The sequence below is a fragment of the Pan paniscus genome, chromosome 15, assembly GCF_029289425.2.
Source record: "Pan paniscus chromosome 15, NHGRI_mPanPan1-v2.0_pri, whole genome shotgun sequence".
Classification (NCBI taxonomy): Eukaryota; Metazoa; Chordata; class Mammalia; order Primates; family Hominidae; genus Pan; species Pan paniscus.
This window is the reverse complement of record NC_073264.2, coordinates 53553006-53575189: the sequence shown is the minus strand read 5'-3', so window position 1 is coordinate 53575189 and position 22184 is coordinate 53553006. Positions and strand designations below refer to the sequence as shown.

At 36.0% G+C, this 22184-nt stretch overlaps 1 protein-coding gene across 2 annotated transcripts in view; it reads left to right on the top strand.

Moving 5' to 3' along the window:
* TXNDC16 (thioredoxin domain containing 16) overlaps positions 1-13239 on the top strand; it is a 122416-nt gene extending 109177 nt beyond the window's left edge. For both annotated transcript variants that reach the window (XM_003831711.4, XM_034937557.3), the window contains 3 exons: positions 3132-3292; positions 4463-4653; positions 11258-13239. In XM_003831711.4, coding sequence (XP_003831759.1) covers positions 3132-3292; positions 4463-4653; positions 11258-11523 — 618 coding nt within the window. In that variant the 3' untranslated portion in view covers positions 11524-13239. The remainder of the gene's footprint in view (positions 1-3131; positions 3293-4462; positions 4654-11257) is intronic.
* The last annotated feature ends 8945 nt before the right edge of the window (positions 13240-22184 follow it).

Here is a 22184-nt window from a genome sequence, read left to right as displayed (position 1 = left end):
GTCTTTCTCTTTTGACTAGACATAGGAAAGAGTAGGGTCCTTCCACTGGTCCTTCTTTTCACAAATTTATATTCTAGTTAGTCATCTTTTGAAAAACAGGCCTAACTGTGTCACCAATCTGATACAGAAATCTTCTCAGTATTCCCAGGAGCTAGAATACTTATGAAGGCATTACTCATCTGGTCTCACAGCCATATTTGCCTCTTGCATGCCTAACTCTGGCATCCTTCATTATCACTATTCCCAAATATTATGTATGCTTTAATAGCTCTCTGCCTATCTTCATGATGTTCCCTATGTCTGAAATCCCTGCTCAAGCACACACCTCAGTCTGTCAAGATCTTATTCTTTATCCAGGGTCCAGCTCAAATATCAATTCCTAAAATCATCCATGAGCTCCCCTACTGTATTAGTCAGGTTTCTCTAGACGGACAGAACTAATAGGATAGATATAATAAAAGGGAGTTTATTAAGTTTTAACTAATAAAAATCACACGGTCCCACAATAGGCCATCTGCAAGCTGAGGAGAAAGGAAAGCCAGTTCGAGTCCCAAAACTGAAGAACCTAAGAGTCTGATGTTCGAGGGCAGGAAGCATCCAGCACAGGAGAAGATGTAGGTTGGGAGACTAGGCCAGTCTAGTCTTTACACTTTTTTCTGTTTGCTTTATGTTTTTTTCTAGTTGTGCTGGCAGCTGATTAGATGGTGCCCACCCAGATTAAGGTGGGTCTGCCTTTTCCAGCCCACCGACTCAAATGTTAATCTTTGACAACACCCTCATAGACACATCCAGGATCAATACTTTACATCCCTCAATCCAATCAAGTTGACACTTAGTATTAACCATCACACCTACCTTGTGTTTTTAGCTTGTTTAATTTCAAACCAATAAGTTTTCTTATTGTCATACATTAAATTTTTTATTTATTATAGCAGTCTGTATACTTACCTGTCTTCTCTTCTAAAGTATGAACTCTTTGAAGGCAAGGAAAGGATCTTATTTCTTTATAGATTCAGCACCCAGCATAACATCTTGAACTTTGTCCTCAATAAATGTTTGAATTGAGCTGTGGTGACTCTGTCTCACCTAATGTTTCTGCTTGTTCAATAAAAGATCTGTCAATATTTAGGAGAGGGATCTAACTCAACTACAAGATTAAAGGATGAAAGCTAACACAAGAAGACAGCATAGGGGAATTTGGAGAAAAAGTGATCTAAGATTTAAGCCATGAAAGAGGAAGGTGTAAGAAGGAGATTTTGAGTGTGAAAGAGAGATAATTAGAAGAAAAATGAGAATGGGCAAATGCAAGCTGCTTTGAGAACTGAAAAGGGAGTTATATGCCAGAATTTGGCACTTCAGGATGAACTAGGACTATATTTAGAGGTGGGTGACACCATTAAAAACAAGTTCGTCTGAATTTGTAGTGCGATCTAAAGAAAGGGGAAACTGGTGAGCAGAATGCCTGGATTCTACCATCACTCCTTCCCCCTGCTTAGCTGTGGTGACTTAAGCAAGTTAGTCTCTGTGTTAGCTTCCCCATATGTCAGCTGGGGGTTATCTATCTGATACGGGATGATATATCTAGCTCGCAGGTGTATCCAGAGGATGAAATAGTGGACGTGGAACTGAAAATGGTAGAAGGTTTTATTATTCTATGTCATTGCTATTTTTAATCCTAAATATATTAGCATTGTTGTTGCACTTTCCAATTCTTGTTACTGACAGCGTAGACAAATTGTCTTCTACAAATACATTTAAAAATGGTTATTCTCTTTTATTTTTTTTCTTTCAATTCCCTCATTTCACAGATTTAAAAACTGGGGTACAGAGTGCTTTGCTCAAAGTTTTATTACTGTGACAATTCCATGAATCCAGAACCTGGGATTCTGACTTGTAATCAAGTGACTGTTTAAGTCTACCCCATTACAGAAAGGTGTGAAAGAGAGAACAGAAAGAGAGAGAGGATAGACAGTCATTACTGCTAATATTAATATAATAGAATTTTAGGCCCTTCCTTGAGTTGGAGGTGAGTGGAGAAAGGAAGTATTTCTAAGATAAAAAAGAGTGCAGTGGCCAAGAGAAAGCTTCCTCTTTGTCCTCTGAAGGTTCCATGAAAATAACTGAAAAAAGGCAGATTAATAGGAGAAAGGCATACAAAATTTTATTTTAATGTGCATAGCATGGGCGAATTGCAGGAGAATGATTACCTCCTTATCTTGTTTTTGTTTTTGTTTTTTGGGCTTTTTTTTTTTTGAGAGTCTCACTCTGTTGCTCAGGCTGAAGTGCTGTGGAACAATCTCGGCTCACTGCAACCTCCATCTCCTGGGTTCAAGCGATTGTCTTGCCTCACCCTCCAGAGTAGCTGGATTACAGGCGGGCACCACCATACCCAGCTAATTTTGTACTTTTATTAGAGACAGGGTTTTGCCATGTTGGTGAGGCTGGTCTCGAACTCCTGACCTCAGGCGATCTGCCTGCCTCGGCCTCCTAAAGTGCTGGGATTACAGGCGTGAGCCATCACTCCCAGCCTCCTATCTTTTAATTAGTAATAAAAATGATAAAAGGATTAGATTTCTAATTTCATATTAAATTCTTTCAGTTATTTTAAACTCAAAAGAAACAAGATTGGTGTTTGGATTTGTTTTAACATATTTTTGGTTATTTTAATTATGATTTTAACCATAATATTGGAAAAAGTAAAATTTTATATTTATTAAGTAATGATAGATGTTAAAGGAAATACTTTTTCAGCTTACAGTTTTCTTCAAAATTGTTATGTTAGAGGAAAAAATATAACAATTGTCATGTGTATATTGGTTAGTCTGGTCCAGACTTTAGCATAATAAATTATTAGAAGTGTTACATCTTGTAAAACAGGGGACTCCTTTAAGTTAATTTGTTCTCAAATTCCGTGTAGTTTTATTTTGAAAATAACTCATTCAGATGATGTGGGATTGAATAAGACGATTGAGATTCATAGTTACTAATATAGTAAAATCTCTACTTAAGTGAAAATGTGTTTGAATTACATTTTACAAACTAAAATTGACTGAGTGATTTGAATGTCTTCTGTGGTATGCATTATCATCCCCAATGCATTTTTTATTGTTGTTATTCCTTTTCTTTGACAGCCAGAAATCACTGTGGAAAATCTTCCCAGTTATTTCAGACTTCAGAAACCATTACTGATTTTGTTCAGTGATGGCACTGTAAATCCTCAATATAAAAAAGCAATATTGACACTGGTAAAGCAGAAATACTTGGATTCATTTACTCCATGCTGGTTAAATCTGTAAGTATGTGTTTATTTTTTAATATGTAAGAGGTAAAGAAAGTAATAATTATTACATTTTCATTAGGAAACGAAACTCTCTAACTCTTTGGAGTTAATTTTATGGAATCAAATATGTCACCATGATATTTTAGTAACAAAACTCCCCCAAACAAGGTCCAAGATGACCTTATTTTAGATTAAATTTTATTCTACAGTAAAATTTTAAAAGCAATAATTGTTCTACTTTTTAAAAGGAATTGATGCCCATTGAGAAAATTTGGCAAATACAGAATAGTAAACATTGTGATTTTTGGACTTTTCCTTCAGTTCCTTTTTCTGTACTTCTATATTTTTAAAGTTCAGACAGATTTCAGTGCATTCATAAGCAATATTTCCTAGTATGTTTTCTAGATGTATGGATTGTGTTACATTTAATGTCTGTGAACAAAATTCACAAATAATATACTGCCCCTTGTTCAGATTCATCAGATGAAAGACATATTTTATTCTTTAAAATCATTTGAAAAATAACAGAAATGGGGCAGTGTACATTTTTGCTGTGAAGAGTTTAACAGTGCATTCTACTGCTTGAGGCAACATTTTCCCAGGCAATTATCATTATAGGTATCTAAGAGTAAAATAGTATTTTATAAACTGTAGAATGTGTTACATTAGGAAAACTAAGTATCTTTAACTTAGAGTTTCCTTGTATGAACATAATTATTTCTACTTCTTTAATTTGAAATTAATGCCTTTTCCTGAGAAAAGGCACAATTCTATGGAAAAGAAGTATTTATAAAAATAAGTATCTTGTTATCTTCTAGTTATGTAATCATTTAATTTTTGAGCTGATGTATGATCAGATACTTGGCCAAATGTTGGAAGGAAACTACTGGTTGCGTCAAGCCTAAATTGACAAGCCTTTGGGCTATGCCTGCTTTTCATTAAAATTGTCATTGGCTGCCGCTTTTCTCCTAAGTGAAACAAAGTGCCCCATGTTAAAAAGAAACTTTAAAAGAATCCGGTTACTAATAACATGTCGTAGACTTCTTGGTTTTTAGGACATCTTTTCATAAAGTGAACTTACTGGCATGATACTACTTAAAAGTTTAATGTTCTACAAATTACTATTTTCATTATTTTGTTGTAGAAAGAAACATTAATATGTTCAATTGTTCCCTTTTGCAGAAAGAATACTCCAGTGGGGAGAGGAATCTTGCGGGCATATTTTGATCCTCTGCCTCCCCTTCCTCTTCTTGTTTTGGTGAATCTGCATTCAGGTGGCCAAGTATTTGCATTTCCTTCAGACCAGGCTATAATTGAAGAAAACCTTGTATTGTGGCTGAAGAAATTAGAAGCAGGACTAGAAAATCATATCAGTAAGTTTTCTGTTTTGTTTAATACATGTAGTTCTGCATTTTGTTCCATAAATGTTAAACTCTAAATATAGCTAAAGAATGGTAGGATGAGTTATTAAAATGCTGGTAGCATCATCCATGTGGACAGTCTCTGACTGGGAGGCCAAAGGTGCAAGGCTTCAGTCAGTGATCGGCTCCCCTGTGAAGGCCTGTTTCTTGAATTTTAATTCATTGAGTCCATGTTACTTGTATAGATCACCAGTGTATTCAAACATATGATTTTGGTAATTTATGCCATTAAAAAAATTGTTACAGTGGGAGCTTTGGCCTACCAAAGCATAAGTATTTCATCTATTTTTATAAAATTTAAAATTGTAGATTTCAGAAGATATTTCTTGTGCAGCTTTTTCCATGTGCATGCCAGCTTGTTTTCTTTTTATAACTGTAAGCAAATATGTGGTTTTATAGAAAATGAGGATATTTTACAAATAGTGCATTATTGTTATATAAAATTCTGGTTCTAAGTACAGGCATACCTCAGAGATATTGAGGGTTCAGTATGAGACCACCACAATAAAGTAAATATTGAAATAAAGCAAATCATATACATTTTTTGGTTTCTAAGTATATATAAAAGTTATGTTTACACTATACTGAAGTCTATTAAATGTGTAATAGCATTATGTCTAAAAAATGTTTTTACCGTAGTTTTAAAATATTGCTAAAAAATGCCAACAATTATCTGAGCTTTCAAGGAATTGTAACCTTTTGGCTGATGAAGGAGGGTCTTGTCTCTGTGCTGATGGCTGCTAACTGACAGGTGGTAGTTGCTGAAGTGCTGAAGTTTGGGCTGTGGCAATTTCTTACAATAAGACAACAATGAAATTTGCAGCATTGATTGACCTTTCTTTTCACAAAAGATTTCTCTGTAGTATATGATGCTGTTTGATAGCATTTTATTCACAGTAGAACTTCTTTCAAAATTGGAATCAATCCTTTGAATCGCTGCTGCTGCTTTATCAACTAAGTTTATGGAATATTCTAAATCCATTGCTGTCATTTCAGCGATGTTCATAGCATTTTCACCAGTAGTTTCCAACTCAAGAAACCACTTTCCTTGCTTATTCATGAGAAGCATCCGTTCAAGATTCATCATAAGATTGCAGCAATTTAGTTTCACCTTCAGGGACCATTTCTAATTCTAGTTTTCTTGTTATTTATACCCCATCTGCAGCTACTTTCTCCACTGAAGTCTTGAGCCCCACAAAGTGTACAAGGCTTCCTTTTCCTCTGCATCCTTGTCAGCATTTGTTATTGCCTTTGTTTGAGATAAAAGCCATTTTAACAGGGGTGAGGTGATATCTCATTGCAGGTTTGATTTGCTTTTCTCTGATGATCAGAGAAATATCTGTTTTCATAGACCTATTTTCCATTTGAATGTCTTCTTTTCAGAAGTGTCTATTCAGCTCTTTTGCCAATTTTTAAATCAGATTATTAGTTGTTTTTTTTCCCATGGTAGTTTGAGCTCCTTATATTCTCTGGCTATTAATCCCTTGTCAGACAGGTAGTTTGCTAATATTTTATTCCATTCTGTGGGTTATCTTTTTACATTGTTGATTGTTTATTGTTTCCTTTGCTGTGAAGAAGCTTTTTTTTAACTTGATGTGATCCCATTTGTCCATTTTGCTTTGGTTGCTTGTGCTTGTGGGGTATTTAGAAATCTTTGCCCAGTCCAATATCCTGGAGAGTTTCTATAATGTTTTTGTCTAATAATTTCTTTTAGTAATTTAAGTTCTTACATTTAAGTCTTTAATATCTTTTGAGTTAAGAGTGAGATAAGGTCCAGTTTGTTTATTTTGTATCCTGCAACTTTACTAAATTTGTTGATTAGTTCTAACAGGTGTTTTTGTGGAGTCTTTAGGCGTTTTCTGTATATAAGATCATGCTACCTGCAAACAGGAACAATTTAACTTCCTTTCTGATTTGGACAGAGCCAGAATTTTGAACCACAAGAAAATAGATCTTGGCCCAGAATCTATTATCCTGGCTTATAACATGCCATAATATCTACTTTTCTGAAAACATAGAAAAATTTATATTTGTAGTATGGATATATATATTAATTTATATTTGAGTCTTAACCATTTATACATAGTTGTGGCAACAATAGGCCTGTAGCTATAGTTTAAATAAGTAAACATGTAGCAACCTAGATTATTATAGTATATTGAACAAATAGTGTGAAATGTAACAAAAAGTCTCCTAGGTACTATATAAGGATTTTATTAGATACTAGATGATCTATCCTAAAATAATATTTTGATACTGTTCCATGACAGAGTCCTGAAATAAGGTTTGTATGTGTGTGTATATATGTAAATATGTATGTATGTATGTGTGTACGTATGTATATACACATACACTCTGGTATACAAATTCTCATTCAATATTATGTCAACTATCAGGTATAGTATGAATCTACCATTATGTATATTTGTATGTATTTCATCAGCTACTTTAATTTATTTTAGGGTCAATCATTACACCAAACCCATCCTTCCTAAGTGGTCTGCTTCATTTCTGTCAAGTTAAGCAGTTTTAACAAACCTATTATGCTTAAATAAAATATGGATGGTATTTTTATTGAAATATAATATACCATAAAATTCACCCTTTTAGAGTGTACAATTCAGTACTTTTTCATGCATTCTCAAGATCATGCAACTACTACCATTGTTGAATTCCAGAACATTTTCATCACCCCAAAAAGAAACCCCATACCCATTAGCAGTCACTCTCAATTTTCTCCTCTATCCACCCTTTGGCACCCACTCATCTATTTTATGGTTCTATGGATTTGCCTAATCTAGACATTTCATATAAATGGTATCATATAATATGTGGCTCCTTATGTCTGACTTCTTTCACTTATCATAAGGTTTTCAAGGATCAACCATGTTATAGCATGAACCAGTAGTTCATTCCTTTTTATGGATGAATAATATTCCACTGCAAGGATATGTCACATTTTGTTTATTCCTTAGTTGATGGACAGTTGGGTTGCCTTTACTTATGGCGATTATGAATAATGCTGCTATGAGCATACATGTATATGGTTTTGTGCCTGTCTTTATGCTAGTACTGCACTGTCTTGATTATTGTAGCTTTGTAGTAGATTTTAAAATTGGGAAATTTGATTACTCCAACTTCATTTTTCATTTTCTTTTGTTTCATTTTGTTATTTTTTTTGAGACAGGGTCTCACTCTGTCACCAAGGCTGGAGTGCAGGGGTGCGATCATCACACACTACAGCCCCGAACTCCTGGGCTCAAGGGATTCTCCTACCTCAGCCTTCCAAGTAGCTAGGACTACATGCATGCACCACCAAGCCTGGCTTCATTTTTTTGTTTTTGTCTTTGTTTTTGTTTTTGTAGAGACAGGGTCTCACTGTGTTGTCCAGGCTGGTCTTGAACTGTTGGCCTCAAGCAACCCTCCCTCCTCAGCCCCCCAAAGTGTTGGGATTACAGGCATGAGCCACTGCACCTGGCCCTATTCTTTGTTTTCAAGACAATTTTGGCTATTCTGGGTTCCTTTAGATGATATTTTTGTCTTAATTTTCTGAGGCAATTTATTGGTTTTAATATTTTCCTAGGAAACGGGACAGAATTAATTAATTAAATTCAATATTTTGTTTAAGTGGATCTGGAAGGAGACCTTTCTGTAGTTATCAGTCATCTTTGACTACTTCATTCTCACCACATGGTATAGGGATCTTTTCAGCTGTAGCTCTTAAACTCCTCAGAAAGTCTATGTTCACTTAACTGTCTGCATTGCTATTTTATAGAAGCAAATGAGTATTGTCATGTTGTAGCTGCAGTGACACAGAGTTCCCATGGACTGTAACTCAAGATTATGTGTAGCTAGGGCAAGAATGTTTCTCAAACAGAATTACTTAAAAAAAAAAAAAAACAGACATGTTCAAAACATAGAAACCTGAGCTCCTGACCTAGCTTCCTAGATTACTATGTGGCTCTAGGCAAGTCATTCTTGGTTTCCTCCTCTACAACTATAAAATGAGTTTAATAGTTTCCACTCTGAATACATCACATAGTTATTAAAAAATGAATGCAGAGGCACTTTGTAAAGTATAAACTCTAATGTATTATCATCACCTATGTAAAGATCCTTTCCTGCAAGGAACATCCCAGAGGGCTTTGATTCCTCAGATCAAACCATTACCCAGAGGAAAGAATCAACGTTATACTTCTGAGTTTTCTGAGAGACTGGCGTGTCTTCTATTGCAATTTTGTTAACATCTTTGCCAGCTCATTCTTTGCGGGTTTCCATCATTTCTATGCATTACTGCTCCTATTCTTAAATTAATCCTGTAGCCTCTGCAGCAGGAAAAAGAAAACTGAACAGTCTCTGTGTATTGGATTCTGCCTTCTATGCTAGCAGGGCCTGCTCTCAGCATCTCTGTTAGATAGACCTTTGCCAACAGTGGTGTTCTGAGATGGGGTTGGGGTCGGATGAGTTGTAGGAACATTCTGGAAATAGCCTAACTCAGTAACATGGTGCCACTGGTGTCTGCCTCACCTTACTTATTGCATATCTTAATTTCTGTGAAACTGTGGCCACTGGCAATTCTTACTTGAGATTTACACTTAACTTTGGCCCAGTTCCCTGATATTTGTATGCTTTGGTGTTCTCGTCTATAAAATTGTAAAGATAAAATGAATAGTGCATGTGTATAGTAAAGGCTCAATAAATGTTAATTAGTATTATTTATTATCATTACTGATTTGATGAATAATGTATTTATTACCCATACATTATTACAGTTTTATTTGCAGTTGAAAACATTAAGATCTTTGTAGAGTTCCCTCAGCAACTAATTAGCAGAATTGGGATGTTTCAGGCATTTTGTCATAGTCTCAGACCGCTAGGCCGCAGTGTTGACCTTAAAAAATAACTATTGTTAAATATAATATTTGCTACATGCTACACTTTAAACTGGACTCTTTGTTGTTGTTGAGACAGTGTCACACTCTCTCATCCAGGTTTGAGTGCAGTGATGTAATCACGGCTCATTGCAGCCTCAACCATCTGGGCTCAAGTGTACCTTCCGCCTCAACCTCCCGAGTAGCTGGAACTACAGGCATGTGCCACCATGCCCAGCTAATTTATTTTTATTTTTTGATTTTTTGTAGAGAAGGGCTACCACTATGTTGCCCAGGCTGGTCTTGAACTCCTGGGGCCAAGCTGTCCTCCCATCTTGGCTTCCCAAAGTGGTGGGATTGTACATGTGAGCCACCATGCCCAGCCTAAACTGGACTCTTACAGATACTTTAATATACATTTATCTGCATATTGCAAACTACAGTTATTCTTCTTACCTGTTCATTATGTTCAAGAAAATATGTCATCCGTTTGTCACTTTTGAACCTGCTAACCTGGCAACACCAATTTGAAACATCAGTTTCATGAGTAGCCTAAATTTATTGCCCTGCTGATGTACCAATTACCAGGATTTCATATAGTTGAGTATGAGTGAAGAAATTATATATCAATAAGCAAAGTACAGCTGTACTGCATGTGTACATATACGGATTTTTGTTTGAGCTTTACTCTAGGAAATTGCAATATATATGTTTTTTCTAAGCTCTTAAAGATAATTTATGAGAGATGCTCAAGTTTGTATCTTATGAGCATTTATTATTTAGCATGTAACAGTGCATAGATTCTTTCATTGGAATTTATTTTTAAAAGGTTTACTTTGTACATTTCCTTATATAGTTTATTTTTTAAAATAGTACCCTAAATGGGCCAACTAAATTCTGAAACTATTTTGTAAACTGTCTAGTAAATGGAAGAAAGTTAGCTAATTTATCTCTATGTTATCAGCCTTAATCAGTTTACCTCTTTTAATAACCAATATTTTAAAATAATGTTAAGATTCATTGCCATGAAGCTCATCTAAGAGAAATTATTTAATCACTATGTATAGTACAGTTGATTCCACAGCAATTTTTAATTATTTCTTGTCTATAATTATTTTTATGAAATGAACTTGTTTTCATAAAGTGTGTGGAAAAGATGTTAATCAAAAGCTTCAAGAACAGAAAATGCTTTAAAATGTAAGGAAACACTTGTATAAATAACTCTATAATAAATAATTACATATGTTCCAAAATTTTTTTCTCGAATGATTTATAAGAAATAGTTACATTTCTTTGGCAGTAGAGAGGGAAGCAGGTGACTTTTTCATTTAACGTTTTACATATGTGTATGTGATCTTGTTACACATATTGCTTTTTTTGAAAACCTTAGCAAAGGTTAATCGGCATTGAGATTATGGACCTCTTTTCCCCTATTCATACTTTTTTTAAAAGAAAATAATAGCTTGTAAATGTAATCTAAAAATGAAAATGGCTAGTAGTGACAAATGTATCAAATTTCTTTTTGACAATGACAGTAAAAAAATTCCTAGCTTTGCTTAGATAAGTAAAACTAATAAAACTTTCACTTCTACAAATATATTTTTCAAAATAAAACCTTTTCTAATATGTTGATGTGACGATTTATAGCTGTTAATCTTTAACCTTTGATTGTTTCTTCCTTCCAGCAATTTTACCTGCTCAAGAATGGAAACCTCCTCTTCCAGCTTATGATTTTCTAAGTATGATAGATGCCGCAACATCTCACCGTGGCACTAGGAAAGTTCCCAAGTGTATGAAAGAAACAGATGTGCAGGAGAATGATAAGGAACAACATGAAGATAAATCGGCAGTCAGAAAAGAACCGATTGAAACTCTGAGAATAAAGCATTGGAATAGAAGTAATTGGTTTAAAGAAGCAGAAAAATCATTTAGACGTGATAAAGAGTTATGATGCTCAAAAGTGAACTAATTTTATAGGGCTGTGGTTTCCAAAATTTTTTTGGCATGATAGACTTAATTTATTTCCTTAAAGAATAATATTAAATCAAGTTTGCAGACTAGTGCCATCCAATAGAATTATAATATAAGTCATATGTTTTATTTAAAATTTTCTAGTAACTACATTAAACAAAGTAAAAGTGAGCAGGGCAAAATAATTTTGATATTACTTTTCACCCAGTAGTATACCCAAAATAGCTAAATATAGAAATTATTAGTGAGATATTTTACATCCTTTTTTGTACCAAGTCTTCTAAATGCAGTACATATTTTATACTTACTGCATTTCTTACTTCCGAGTAGCCATATTTCAAGTGTTCATTGCCACATGTGGCCTGTGACTACTGTATTGGACAGTTCAGTACTAGACAAAAACTAGCATAATTAACTTAGTTCTAGCCATGATTTATATTTGGATTAAAATTAAACTCTAATCACAGTTAACTCCACAGTGCATTCATGCAGCTGACAGTTATATTTGTTTTATTGTAGTCATGATATTAAAATCAGCGTTTGTCAACCTCAGGGGATATTTAGCAATTGTCGGGAGACATTTTTGATGTCATGACTAGGGCAGTTATTGACATTTAGTGAGTAGAGGCCAGGGATGCTGCTAAATAACCTGCATTGGACAGCGCCCCACAACAAAGAATTATCCTGCCCAAAATGTTAGTAGTGCCAAGGCTGAGTAACCTTGTGTTAAAAGTAACCTGTGGCAGACTAGGTTTCCAGAATTTCCTGGTTCTGCTCAAGTATCATGTTTGAAACAATTTTGGCTATTAAAGATATGTATTAGATGGTCTTATCCTGATTATTACCTGGATACAACTTGATCTTTTCTAATATTTTCAGAAAGTGATGGGATAACCCTAGAAGAGGACTCAGAATGATATTTATATTTTAAGTGAGTCTTAAAACCTCCTCTTATTTCTACAAGTTATATGGCTAAATTTCAGATTGAACAGGAATTCAGCATTCTGCCATCTCCTCATGGAAAGAGAGGCTCCCTCATCTGAAGCGTCTCTGAAATCTACCCTTGCAAGCTTCAGACAAATCAGTTGGTCTCCCTGAGCCACATGGCCTCATTCTGTGAGGGAGGGAAAGATTAGCCAAAGAGTTAATTTTCATTCCAAATCACTTAGCTGTTAGACTAATCTGTTTGTAGCAGTTGTTTGTCTCATTTTTGCTCTGTGCATTTTTTGAGACATTTGTTGAGAATATTCTATTTGGTGCTCTACCGTATTTTTCCTTTTAATATCTACTTGATATCTTGTTCTTTAAATTTTCTTCACGTATGGTTTGCCTGATACAACTGATTTTTATAACTGAAATTTAAGGAATCAAACAGCTAAAACTCAGTAAGTGCATATATCTCCTTATAACATAGACCCGTTGCTACTGTCAGCACCCTCTCCTCAATTTTTTTTCCTGTAGCATGTGATGCCTGATTAAACTCATTTTCATTTGCTTTTATTTCTAATATGGGAACAATGAGAGTGAACTCTAAATATAGGTTGTAGTAATAAAACATCATTAGCCTAACTATTAGAAAATGCTAATTAAGTACCAGCACATAGAAACATGAAATTGCTTAGTCATTGTACCTTTGTCAGCAATTTTGACAGTCATTAATGTTTGTCATAATTTTAAATAAAGTGTCTGGGTTTCAGAATACCTTCACAAGCCTCCTTTAGTCTCCACTGTGCCCTCTCGGACCACTCTCCCTCTATCAGTTGGGTTTCTTTGGTTACAAGCAACAGAAATTCAACTTTGGCTCACTTAAGCAAAATGAGAATATTGGATAATTCACAGAGCAGAAAAAGTAAACTAGGCTTTGAAAGGATAGGAACTAAGTCTGTTCTGTGTAACAGGAACTAACAGCTCAGTGAAGAATCGGTTCCAACTGATTTACTATCTTTTGTGACTCAGGGAGTCCTGGGAAAGTTGGTTAGGGGACCACTAGGCACTTTAATTGGCAGTCCTAACAGTACTTTATTTATTTATTTATTTATTTATTATTTATTTTTTTTTTTTGAGATGGAGTCTCGCTCAGTCACCCAGGCTGGAGTGCAGTGGCGTGATCTCGGCTCACTGCAGGCTCTGCCCCCCGGGTTCATGCCATTCTCCTACCTCAGCCTCCCGAGTAGCTGGGACTACAGGCGCCCGCCACCTCGCCCGGCTAATTTTTTGTATTTTTAGTAGAGATGGGGTTTCCCTGTGTTAGCCAGGATGGTCTCGATCTCCTGACCTTGTGATCCGCCCGCCTCAGCCTCCCAAAGTGCTGGGATTATAGGCGTGAGCCACCGCGCCCGGCCCTAACAGTACTTTCAAATGCAGAAGGGGTGAATCTCACAAAAGAGATCCAAAGAGAATGAATGCAGAGGAGGAAAAACAATGAAGAAATAGAAAACCCATGAATCCTCAAGACACTGCTTGCTGTTCTTCTACCATCCTCTGTATCCTTTTCAGGTCTTTCTGCTACCTCTTACCCATTTTTGAGAGCTCCAAAAGCCCTCTCTCTACCCTGAGTGGTTATAGCTTTCCTGTATATTCTCCTGGTCCTCTAGTAGGGTTGGTCACCAGTGCATATTTACATTTTGTATAACATTTCATGTCTCATGAGTCATATTATTTCACCCTCTCCTGCCTCACCTGTGCTAGAATGTAAATATCCTTGGTCCATTGTTTCCAGCCCTTGTGATGAAATGTTTCACGAGCTGTTTTTCAAAATTCCTAGAGTTCCTCACTTATGCCTATGCTTCTTTAAAAAGTAATTAAATATGTGTAAGGTGAAAAATAAGAGTTTGCAAATCAGTGTCTATTTCAGTAATAAAAAGTAATCGAGTAGATACACCTTAGGATTTTCACTTCCACCTAAGACGTAGAAAACTGCAAGAGAATGTTACTCCTATCCTAACAACAAAAATTTATCAATTTTCTTATATCCTTCAGAGAAAGTAGCCAAAGGAACTGAATTTCAAAGAGTGACAAGTCCCCTTCAAAGAGAAACAGGATATGTGAACTGTTTTGCCTTCATCAGAGAATAGGAGGCTGCCATTAAAGCAAGTGAGAATAAATTATAAAGAATTTAGAAGCACTCCTTGCAAGTTAGTTTGCCTCAGATTCCTGAATTGGAAACAAAGGACTTTATTACACCAGTAGCATTAGTCAGAGTGTCAGCATCCCCACAGTGTTATCAGAAGAGGCCCAGGTGATACCTGCACACAGAGTGGATTGCATAACAGAAAGAACCCTGGAGTTTAGGGAGTCCAAATATGTTATAATGGATATTTAGCATGCATGCCCTTTGCTCTGGAGGAATAGATCTTTATTATACTGGACAGTAATCAAACTTGTCCTTCTAGAGGGAGATACTCTCTAGGGAGATGATATCTCTATTGGTCTTTCCAGGCTGTTCTTTATATAAATATCCTTGAAAAGGTAGTCCAGAAGAAAGGCAGGCAGTAGCTTTCCATGCAATCATGCAAAAATGTGAGAGACCCATGGAGAATTGTCTGCTGACAGAAATCATTAAATGTTAAGGAATTCTTTAAAGGCCAACTGTGTAATCAATATCAGTTTAAATAGGTCCCTTGACATGATAGAGGTTCACAATCACTTTCCACAAGCCTCCACTGCATGCTAATGAGAAAGACTGGGGCAAGAGACTGGTGAGAAGAGACCCCTCAGTGACACAGGCATGCATGAAATGATGGGCTGACAGGCGTGAAACACTGCCCACTTCCTCAGACCTTTCTCTTGTACAAAGCAAAGCCACTGGGGGAGAGATGGCAAACCTTCCTGCCCTAATGGCCCAGGCAGAGATCCACTGCTCTTGAAGGACATGTAAAAACAGAAATCTTTTGCCCTTGAGAAAGGCAGAAAATCTTGTGGGCCCAGGATCCTGTGCCAATACCAAGCAGAGATCCACTCTCACTACAAGTACAGAAAATCTCTCCTGTTCAAGAATTCCCCAAACTGATAAGTATATAATTCAAATTGCAATAATGCAATGAAGATGTAGAGGGCAGTGATAGAGAATGATTATGATTAGAGGACCACCTACTTAAGTACAGTGGTGAGGTGAGTCCTCCATAATGAGGTGATATTTGAGCTGAGACTTAAAAGGATGAGATAGCCACCCTAGATGAGAATAAAGAGCATTCTGGATAGAGGAATAGCATCTGGAAGACTCCGGAAAGATTTTGGCTTATTTGAAGAATGGAATACAACCAATGTGGCTGGAGTCTAATGGGCAAGGGGGGCAATAAAGAGATAAGGCTGGAGAGCTAGGAAGAGGCAGCATTACGCAGGGTTTTGGAAGACATGGATGGTAAGGAATTTATTTCAAGTGCACCAAGAAGCAGGGGAGAAATATGGGATGCAAAACTTCAGAAGAATATTCTGGTTGCCACAAGGAGTGGTCATAGAGATGGAGAATTGAGGATGGATTTGAGCTGTATTTTGGAGGTTTGACCTATAGACCTTGCTGATGAATTGGATCTAGGTTTTGAGGGAAAAGGAAGAACTACAAATGACTCAAGTTTCTGATTTAGTAACTGAAAGAACGTGGTGCTATTAACTGAAATGAGGAATAGGAAAGCTGGGGTGGTGTTGGGGGTGGACAGAAAATCAAAAGTTTTATTGTGTCTAAGAGTGAAAAACCTATTTGATTTCAAGTTGACAGTAGGATACTTCAGTATGGAGCTCAGTGGAGAGCTTTTCTTCATTGATTCAACAAATATTGTTTATTGTCTGCCAGGCACTGTTTTTGGCAATGAGAATAAAACAGCCCCTTTCTTCATGGAACTTACATTCTACTGCAGGTGAGATGGAAAATAAACAAGTAAATATACAATTGATACACAGATGATAATGGCTGTGAAAAAAATAAGACAAAGGAGGGTAGGGAGGGGTATAGGAGATTTTAAAAATAAAGTGTGGATAAGGAAGGCCTCACTGATAAGGTAAACTTAAACCTAAAAAGGAAATAAGGGAGCAAGCTTTCAGGTTTTTTGTGATCAACTCCGTTACTTAAAACAATTTAGAATGCTAGATAATTTTTAAAATTCTTTATTCAAAGGATTGAGGGGCTGACTGACAAGAGACCAAAAAACTGCTGGGCCAAAATCTAAGTAAAAGCAGGAAACCAGAGAATTAAAGGATGTACTTCAAGTATTTTTTCCTAAAGGAATTGTCCATGTGAGCTGACTTACTCAGCTCTCATCTTTATATTTTATATTTTAGTAAGTTATTTTGCTCTGTTTTTTTTTTTTTTTTTTTTTTTTTTTTTTTTGAGATGGAGTTCTGCTCTTTCACCCAGGCTGGAGTGCAGTGGCACAGTCTTGGCTCACTGCAACCTTCGCCTTCTGATTTCAAGTGATTCTCCTGCCTCAGCCTCCTGAGTAGCTGGGATTACAGGCACCTGCCACCATGCCCAGCTAATTTTTGTATTTTTAGTACAGATGGGGTTTCACCATGTTGGCCAGGCTGGTCTTGAATTCTTGACCTCGTGATCTGCCCGCCTCAGCCTCCCAAAGTGCTGGGATTACAGGAGTGAGCCACCGCGCCTGGCATTTTGCTCTGTTTTACCAAAAACAAACACAAAGAAAGAACAACAACAGAAAAATTCTTAAATACATTGATAGGCTGGAGAATTTTAATCTTTTTCACTTATTTAAATCCAAGTACATTTTATAACTTCTTTATACTAGCTGTCAACATGTAGGGCAATCTGTCTAAGTAGGGATGAATGACTCTTTAAAAATCCTGGAGAGTTTTCCCTTGAAGCCAAGCATGGGGTTGTTTAAATAAACTTCTTGTTTAAAATGAAAAACAAAAAATAAATATAAAAATAAAAACACGGTCAACTTTCTTTAGCTGCCAAGTGTCTCCGTTGGCCTGAAGATGACGAAGGAGGGATTTTGTTGTGTAGAAAGCTCTAAATCCTCCCAGGAGCCCATGAACCGCTTGTGCCTCAGGTGAGCAAGAGTAGTCTCCCCACGCCCACCTCCGTAAGGTGCCTGTGGTGAGATTTCCAAGTCCACCCTGGGGCCAGAACCGGTCCAGCCTGGCCCAGGAGGTGCATGGAGTGTGGGTGGGTGTCTGTCCCATACCCTGGCAAATGTCCCTAGCCCCAAACTTCAGCTTTGCCATGGGGACCAAAGTTAAAAGTCCAACCAGCATGGAAAGTTGGAACTCCACAGAGCCTATGAGGTAAAGGTGAACTTAAAGAAATAGAAAAAACCTTCTCCATCTCCACATAGTCAAATACTACAAAAGAAGATGTTTTGATAGTGAGAAGCAAAAGGAAAACAAAAAGCCAAACCCTCTCTGAAAACTTGGAACTATATCCAAGTTTTGGATATACTTGGAGCCCTTGAGATTTGCAAACCAAATTGCCATAACCTATGTGGTCCAAAAACCCTCAAGTGGTGATTAGTTTAAAATGGTCCCAAACAGGTCCTTGAACTAGAAACTTGGCAAAAACAAACACATTCTCTCTGGGGAAAGCTACCCACCTTCATAGCAGGCCTCCAAGTATTGACCAAGATAACTTTTTCAAGGGCAGTGATTTACTTATAGTCAAAATTAAGTAAGCACACAAGGAAAAACCAAGCATACTGAGAACTAGCAAGAATTAAAAGCAAAGACTTCCGAAATTAACATTATTAGACATATTAATTGTGCTTACTATGTTGCAAGAAATAAAAGGCAAGCTTAAACATATCTTCAGGAAATAGGCAATCAAAAGACAGAACGAATTTGAGAAAGAAAGAAAATTTCTAGAAATAAAAAAAAAAAACCATAACTAGGCAGGGAGCAGTGGCTCATGCCTGTAATCCCAGCACTTTGGGAGGCTGAGTGGGGAGAATCACAAGGTCAGGAGTAAGAGACCAGCCTGGCCAATATGGTGAAACCCTATCTCTACTAAAATCACAAAAAAATTAGCCAGGCGTGGTGGCGCATGCCTGTAATCCCAGCTACTCAGGAGGCTGAGGCAGGAGAACTGCTTGAACCTGGGAGGTTGAGGTTGCAGTGAGTCAAGATTGCGCCACTGTACTCCAGCCTGGGCGACAGAGCAAGACTCCATCTCAAACAAAACAAAACAAAACAAAACAAAACAAAAAAAAACACCTAAAAATTTAAACTAGACACAGCTGAAAAGAGAAAGATAATTGGAAGATCATAAAAAATCACTCAGAATGTACCACAGAGAGACAAAAGGTGAAAAATATGAAAAAGAAGCCAAGCGAAAGAACAATTAACAGAATTTTCCAGAATGAAGAAAGACACCAATTCACAAGTTCAGAAGCTTATAAATTCGATTAAATAAAAACAGATTTACCCTACACACACACACAGTGAATCTACAGAATACCGAAGGCAAAGAAACCTTAAAATGTGCTGGAAAAAAAAGAGATTGCATTCAAAGTAGTGTCAGACAACAACTGAGTCAGAAGCCAGTAGAATGATATATTCAATAAACAAAGAAAAATAATTGCTAACCTAGAATTTTAAATCCAGTGAAAATATTTCTTTAAAAAAGAGAGTAAGATCAGGACATTTCAGAATAGCAAAAACAGAGTTGCCATCTGCAAAATAAGGAGATTCAGGATATATTCTTCATGTGGAAGGAAAATGATCCCAGATGGAAGGGAAGAGAGGCAAAAGGGAATGAGGAACAAAGTGGTAAGTACATGGGTAAATCTGAATGAGAATTGAGTGCATAAAACAATGTCTTGTGGAGTTTTAAAAAGTGAACAATGAAAATAATATACCATGACAATATGTAAGCAGGAAAAGGAATCAATAGAGTTAATGCATTCTACATTCCTTGGGAAAAGGATAGTTACTGATTAATTTTGGGTTTCAATAAGTATGCACTTTGTAATTTCTAGGGTATACATTAAGAGAATTGAAAATTTTCAAACTATGAGAGGAAAAAAAAACTGGAGCTACAAGAAATGACCAGCCAAAAGAAGGCAGGAAAAGAAAATAAATGAAACACAGAACAGGTGGGATAAATAGCTCAAAAGAGGACCGCAATTTAATCTGAAATGTCAGTAAATACATGCAAACAGACTAAGTGCTCCAATTAAAAGATTGTCAGGATTTAAAAAATCAACTATGTGAAGTTTATAAGAGATATATATCAAACTTAAGTATACAGGAAGGTTAAAAGTAAAAGGATGGAAAAAATACATACCATGCAAATGAGAGAAAGCTGGTCAGATAGCCTTAATGTCAGAGAAGACAGATATTAAGTCAAAAGCATTATTAAAAAGATAGATTATTCATAATGATAATGTTCAATTCATCAGTAAGTTACAACAGTTGTAAATTTGTGATCACCTAATAACATGGTATCAAATTATGTGAAGGAAAAATTAATAGAAGTGGACAAATTCACCATATGAGATTTTTAAGTACGAAGTAATTAATAGAGCCAGCAGAAAAAAAAGGGAAGTTATCAAAGAGTTAAATAATGTCATTAATAAACTTGACCTAACTTCACCCATTGATTGCAGAATGCACATTCTTTCCAAACACACACAGGGCATTTATAAAAAGGAACATATACTGGGCTATAAAGCAAGTATTGATAATTGCTAAAGGATTAAAATCATACACAACATGTTCTCTGAACACAGTGCAATTAATCTAGAAATCAATAACAAAATGATGCCTAGAGATATAGAGTTAAGGAGTTGGGTATGCAAACCTGAGCTTGAGGTAAAAATCTAGGCATCCTATAGCTTATGAATGGAAAAATTTGGAATTCAACCTGAGTCTCCTTCACATCCATTTGGTGGGATACCATGTAAAGCATTTCCTGTCCATAACATCCTTCTGCATTGACATTTTAAAATATATATAAAATACATAAAATAATACTAAAATGGCCTATGACTAGATTATTGAATAATCAGACAATTCAATCATGTCTTCCCTTAGAGTTAATATTCTTAACACTTTATGGTTGTAGGCTGTAATTTCACATTCTCTTAAAATAAGCCTTTTTCTTTTACTAAGATTTATTAGTGGAAGCCTATCCAAGATTTAGTTTGGATAACCCAGGGTCAAGTCCTTACATAGGCCTCGAGAGCTATAAAAAAACAGATGCAGAATCTGGAGTCTTGTGAAATATTCCAGACCAGCTTCTTGACTTATAGTGGGCAAAATTGCACGTCAGTATTTTAATCAAATAAAGCACTCATTTCCTCTGACATTAAATGCAGTCTGGATTTTCTGTTTCTCAGGTGGATATTTTATATAGTTATGAAGGCTATTGTTGAAGAATTAATTTTCCTCACATTTAAACTTGTTTTCTTATTAGAGATACAACCTAACCAGCTACCCAGTTCTTTGTGCCATAAAACTCCTTCAGAATGTCTGGTTTATTGTACTGAGAGTGACTATTGCATCTAAATCACTTCTCCAAAGTTACCAGGAGAGGACTCTAAGGTCACACCAGCCCCAGATGGTCTTGACAAATGTGAACAGTGAGTAAGTCCCTATTTAAACATTGTAAGAAGGTAGGGTTATTCCTGTTTCTAAAGATACTTAAAGTCTGAGGGAAAAAGCTATTGGAGAACAGTTTTCTTAAAAACTGTCTAACAAAAGTAGCATTCAAAGAAACTCTCATGTCTGGTAAACAGAATTGAGAACACCTGCATATCCAGAAACATCTGGGAGATATAACCAGTATAGCACATTGGTGAGAGAATGGGCTTTGGATCTGTGCTGAAGAATCTTCGGACCTGACTCTTCCAATTATCAGCTGTGTGATATTGTAAAGTTACTTAAAATCTTACATTTTAGTTTCCTCAGTGGTGAAAATATTGCTTACCACATGGTATTGAGGGTTAAATGGGAGTATGCCTAGTAAGCATTGGATGTATGTCATCTTAAAGATTGGTTTATTTACTAGAAATTTTGTCCTATTAACAAAATAAAGTAATACATTCTCATAATAAAATTTAAACAATATAGAAATAAACAAACAAACACAAAAAGCAATACCTGGTCCCACTTCCCTCCAACTCCAATTATGGAGACGTGGTAACTACCATTAACAATTTGGCTTCTGTTTGACCTTCTGAATATTTTACTTCTTATTTTTAGGATTCAAAGATACTTAGGTTAGTCAATTGTCCCTCCACCTTTTCAACTAAGATCAAGTAAAGATACCATTAGAATATATTTTTAAATTTAACTTATTTATTTTCATATCTAGCATTAACAGTTTTTCTTTCACGTTGTGGTATTAAATATTTCATCCATATTCAGTGCTTACGCTGAAATCAAAAGGGGGAGGTTGTAGAAAAATCTGTCCCATTTGATCATTAATGTAGTCAATAGTTGCTTTTTTGACTGGAATTTTGTTCTTCAAATCTCAACTTAAAAGTTAACATAATTATACCGAGAGTGTTTTTTGTTTGGCTGAACACAACATCCCCTTGGTGTCCTGGAGTGCAGTGCTCGAGAGCACCATTCTGTACTGAGTAACAGTCCACCAGATTTCCTGCTAATGGATAACCCCTGTCCAATGTGTGTAAATATCACTTGTGGCTGCTAGTGTCTGATACATATGACTGCAGGTATGAAAAT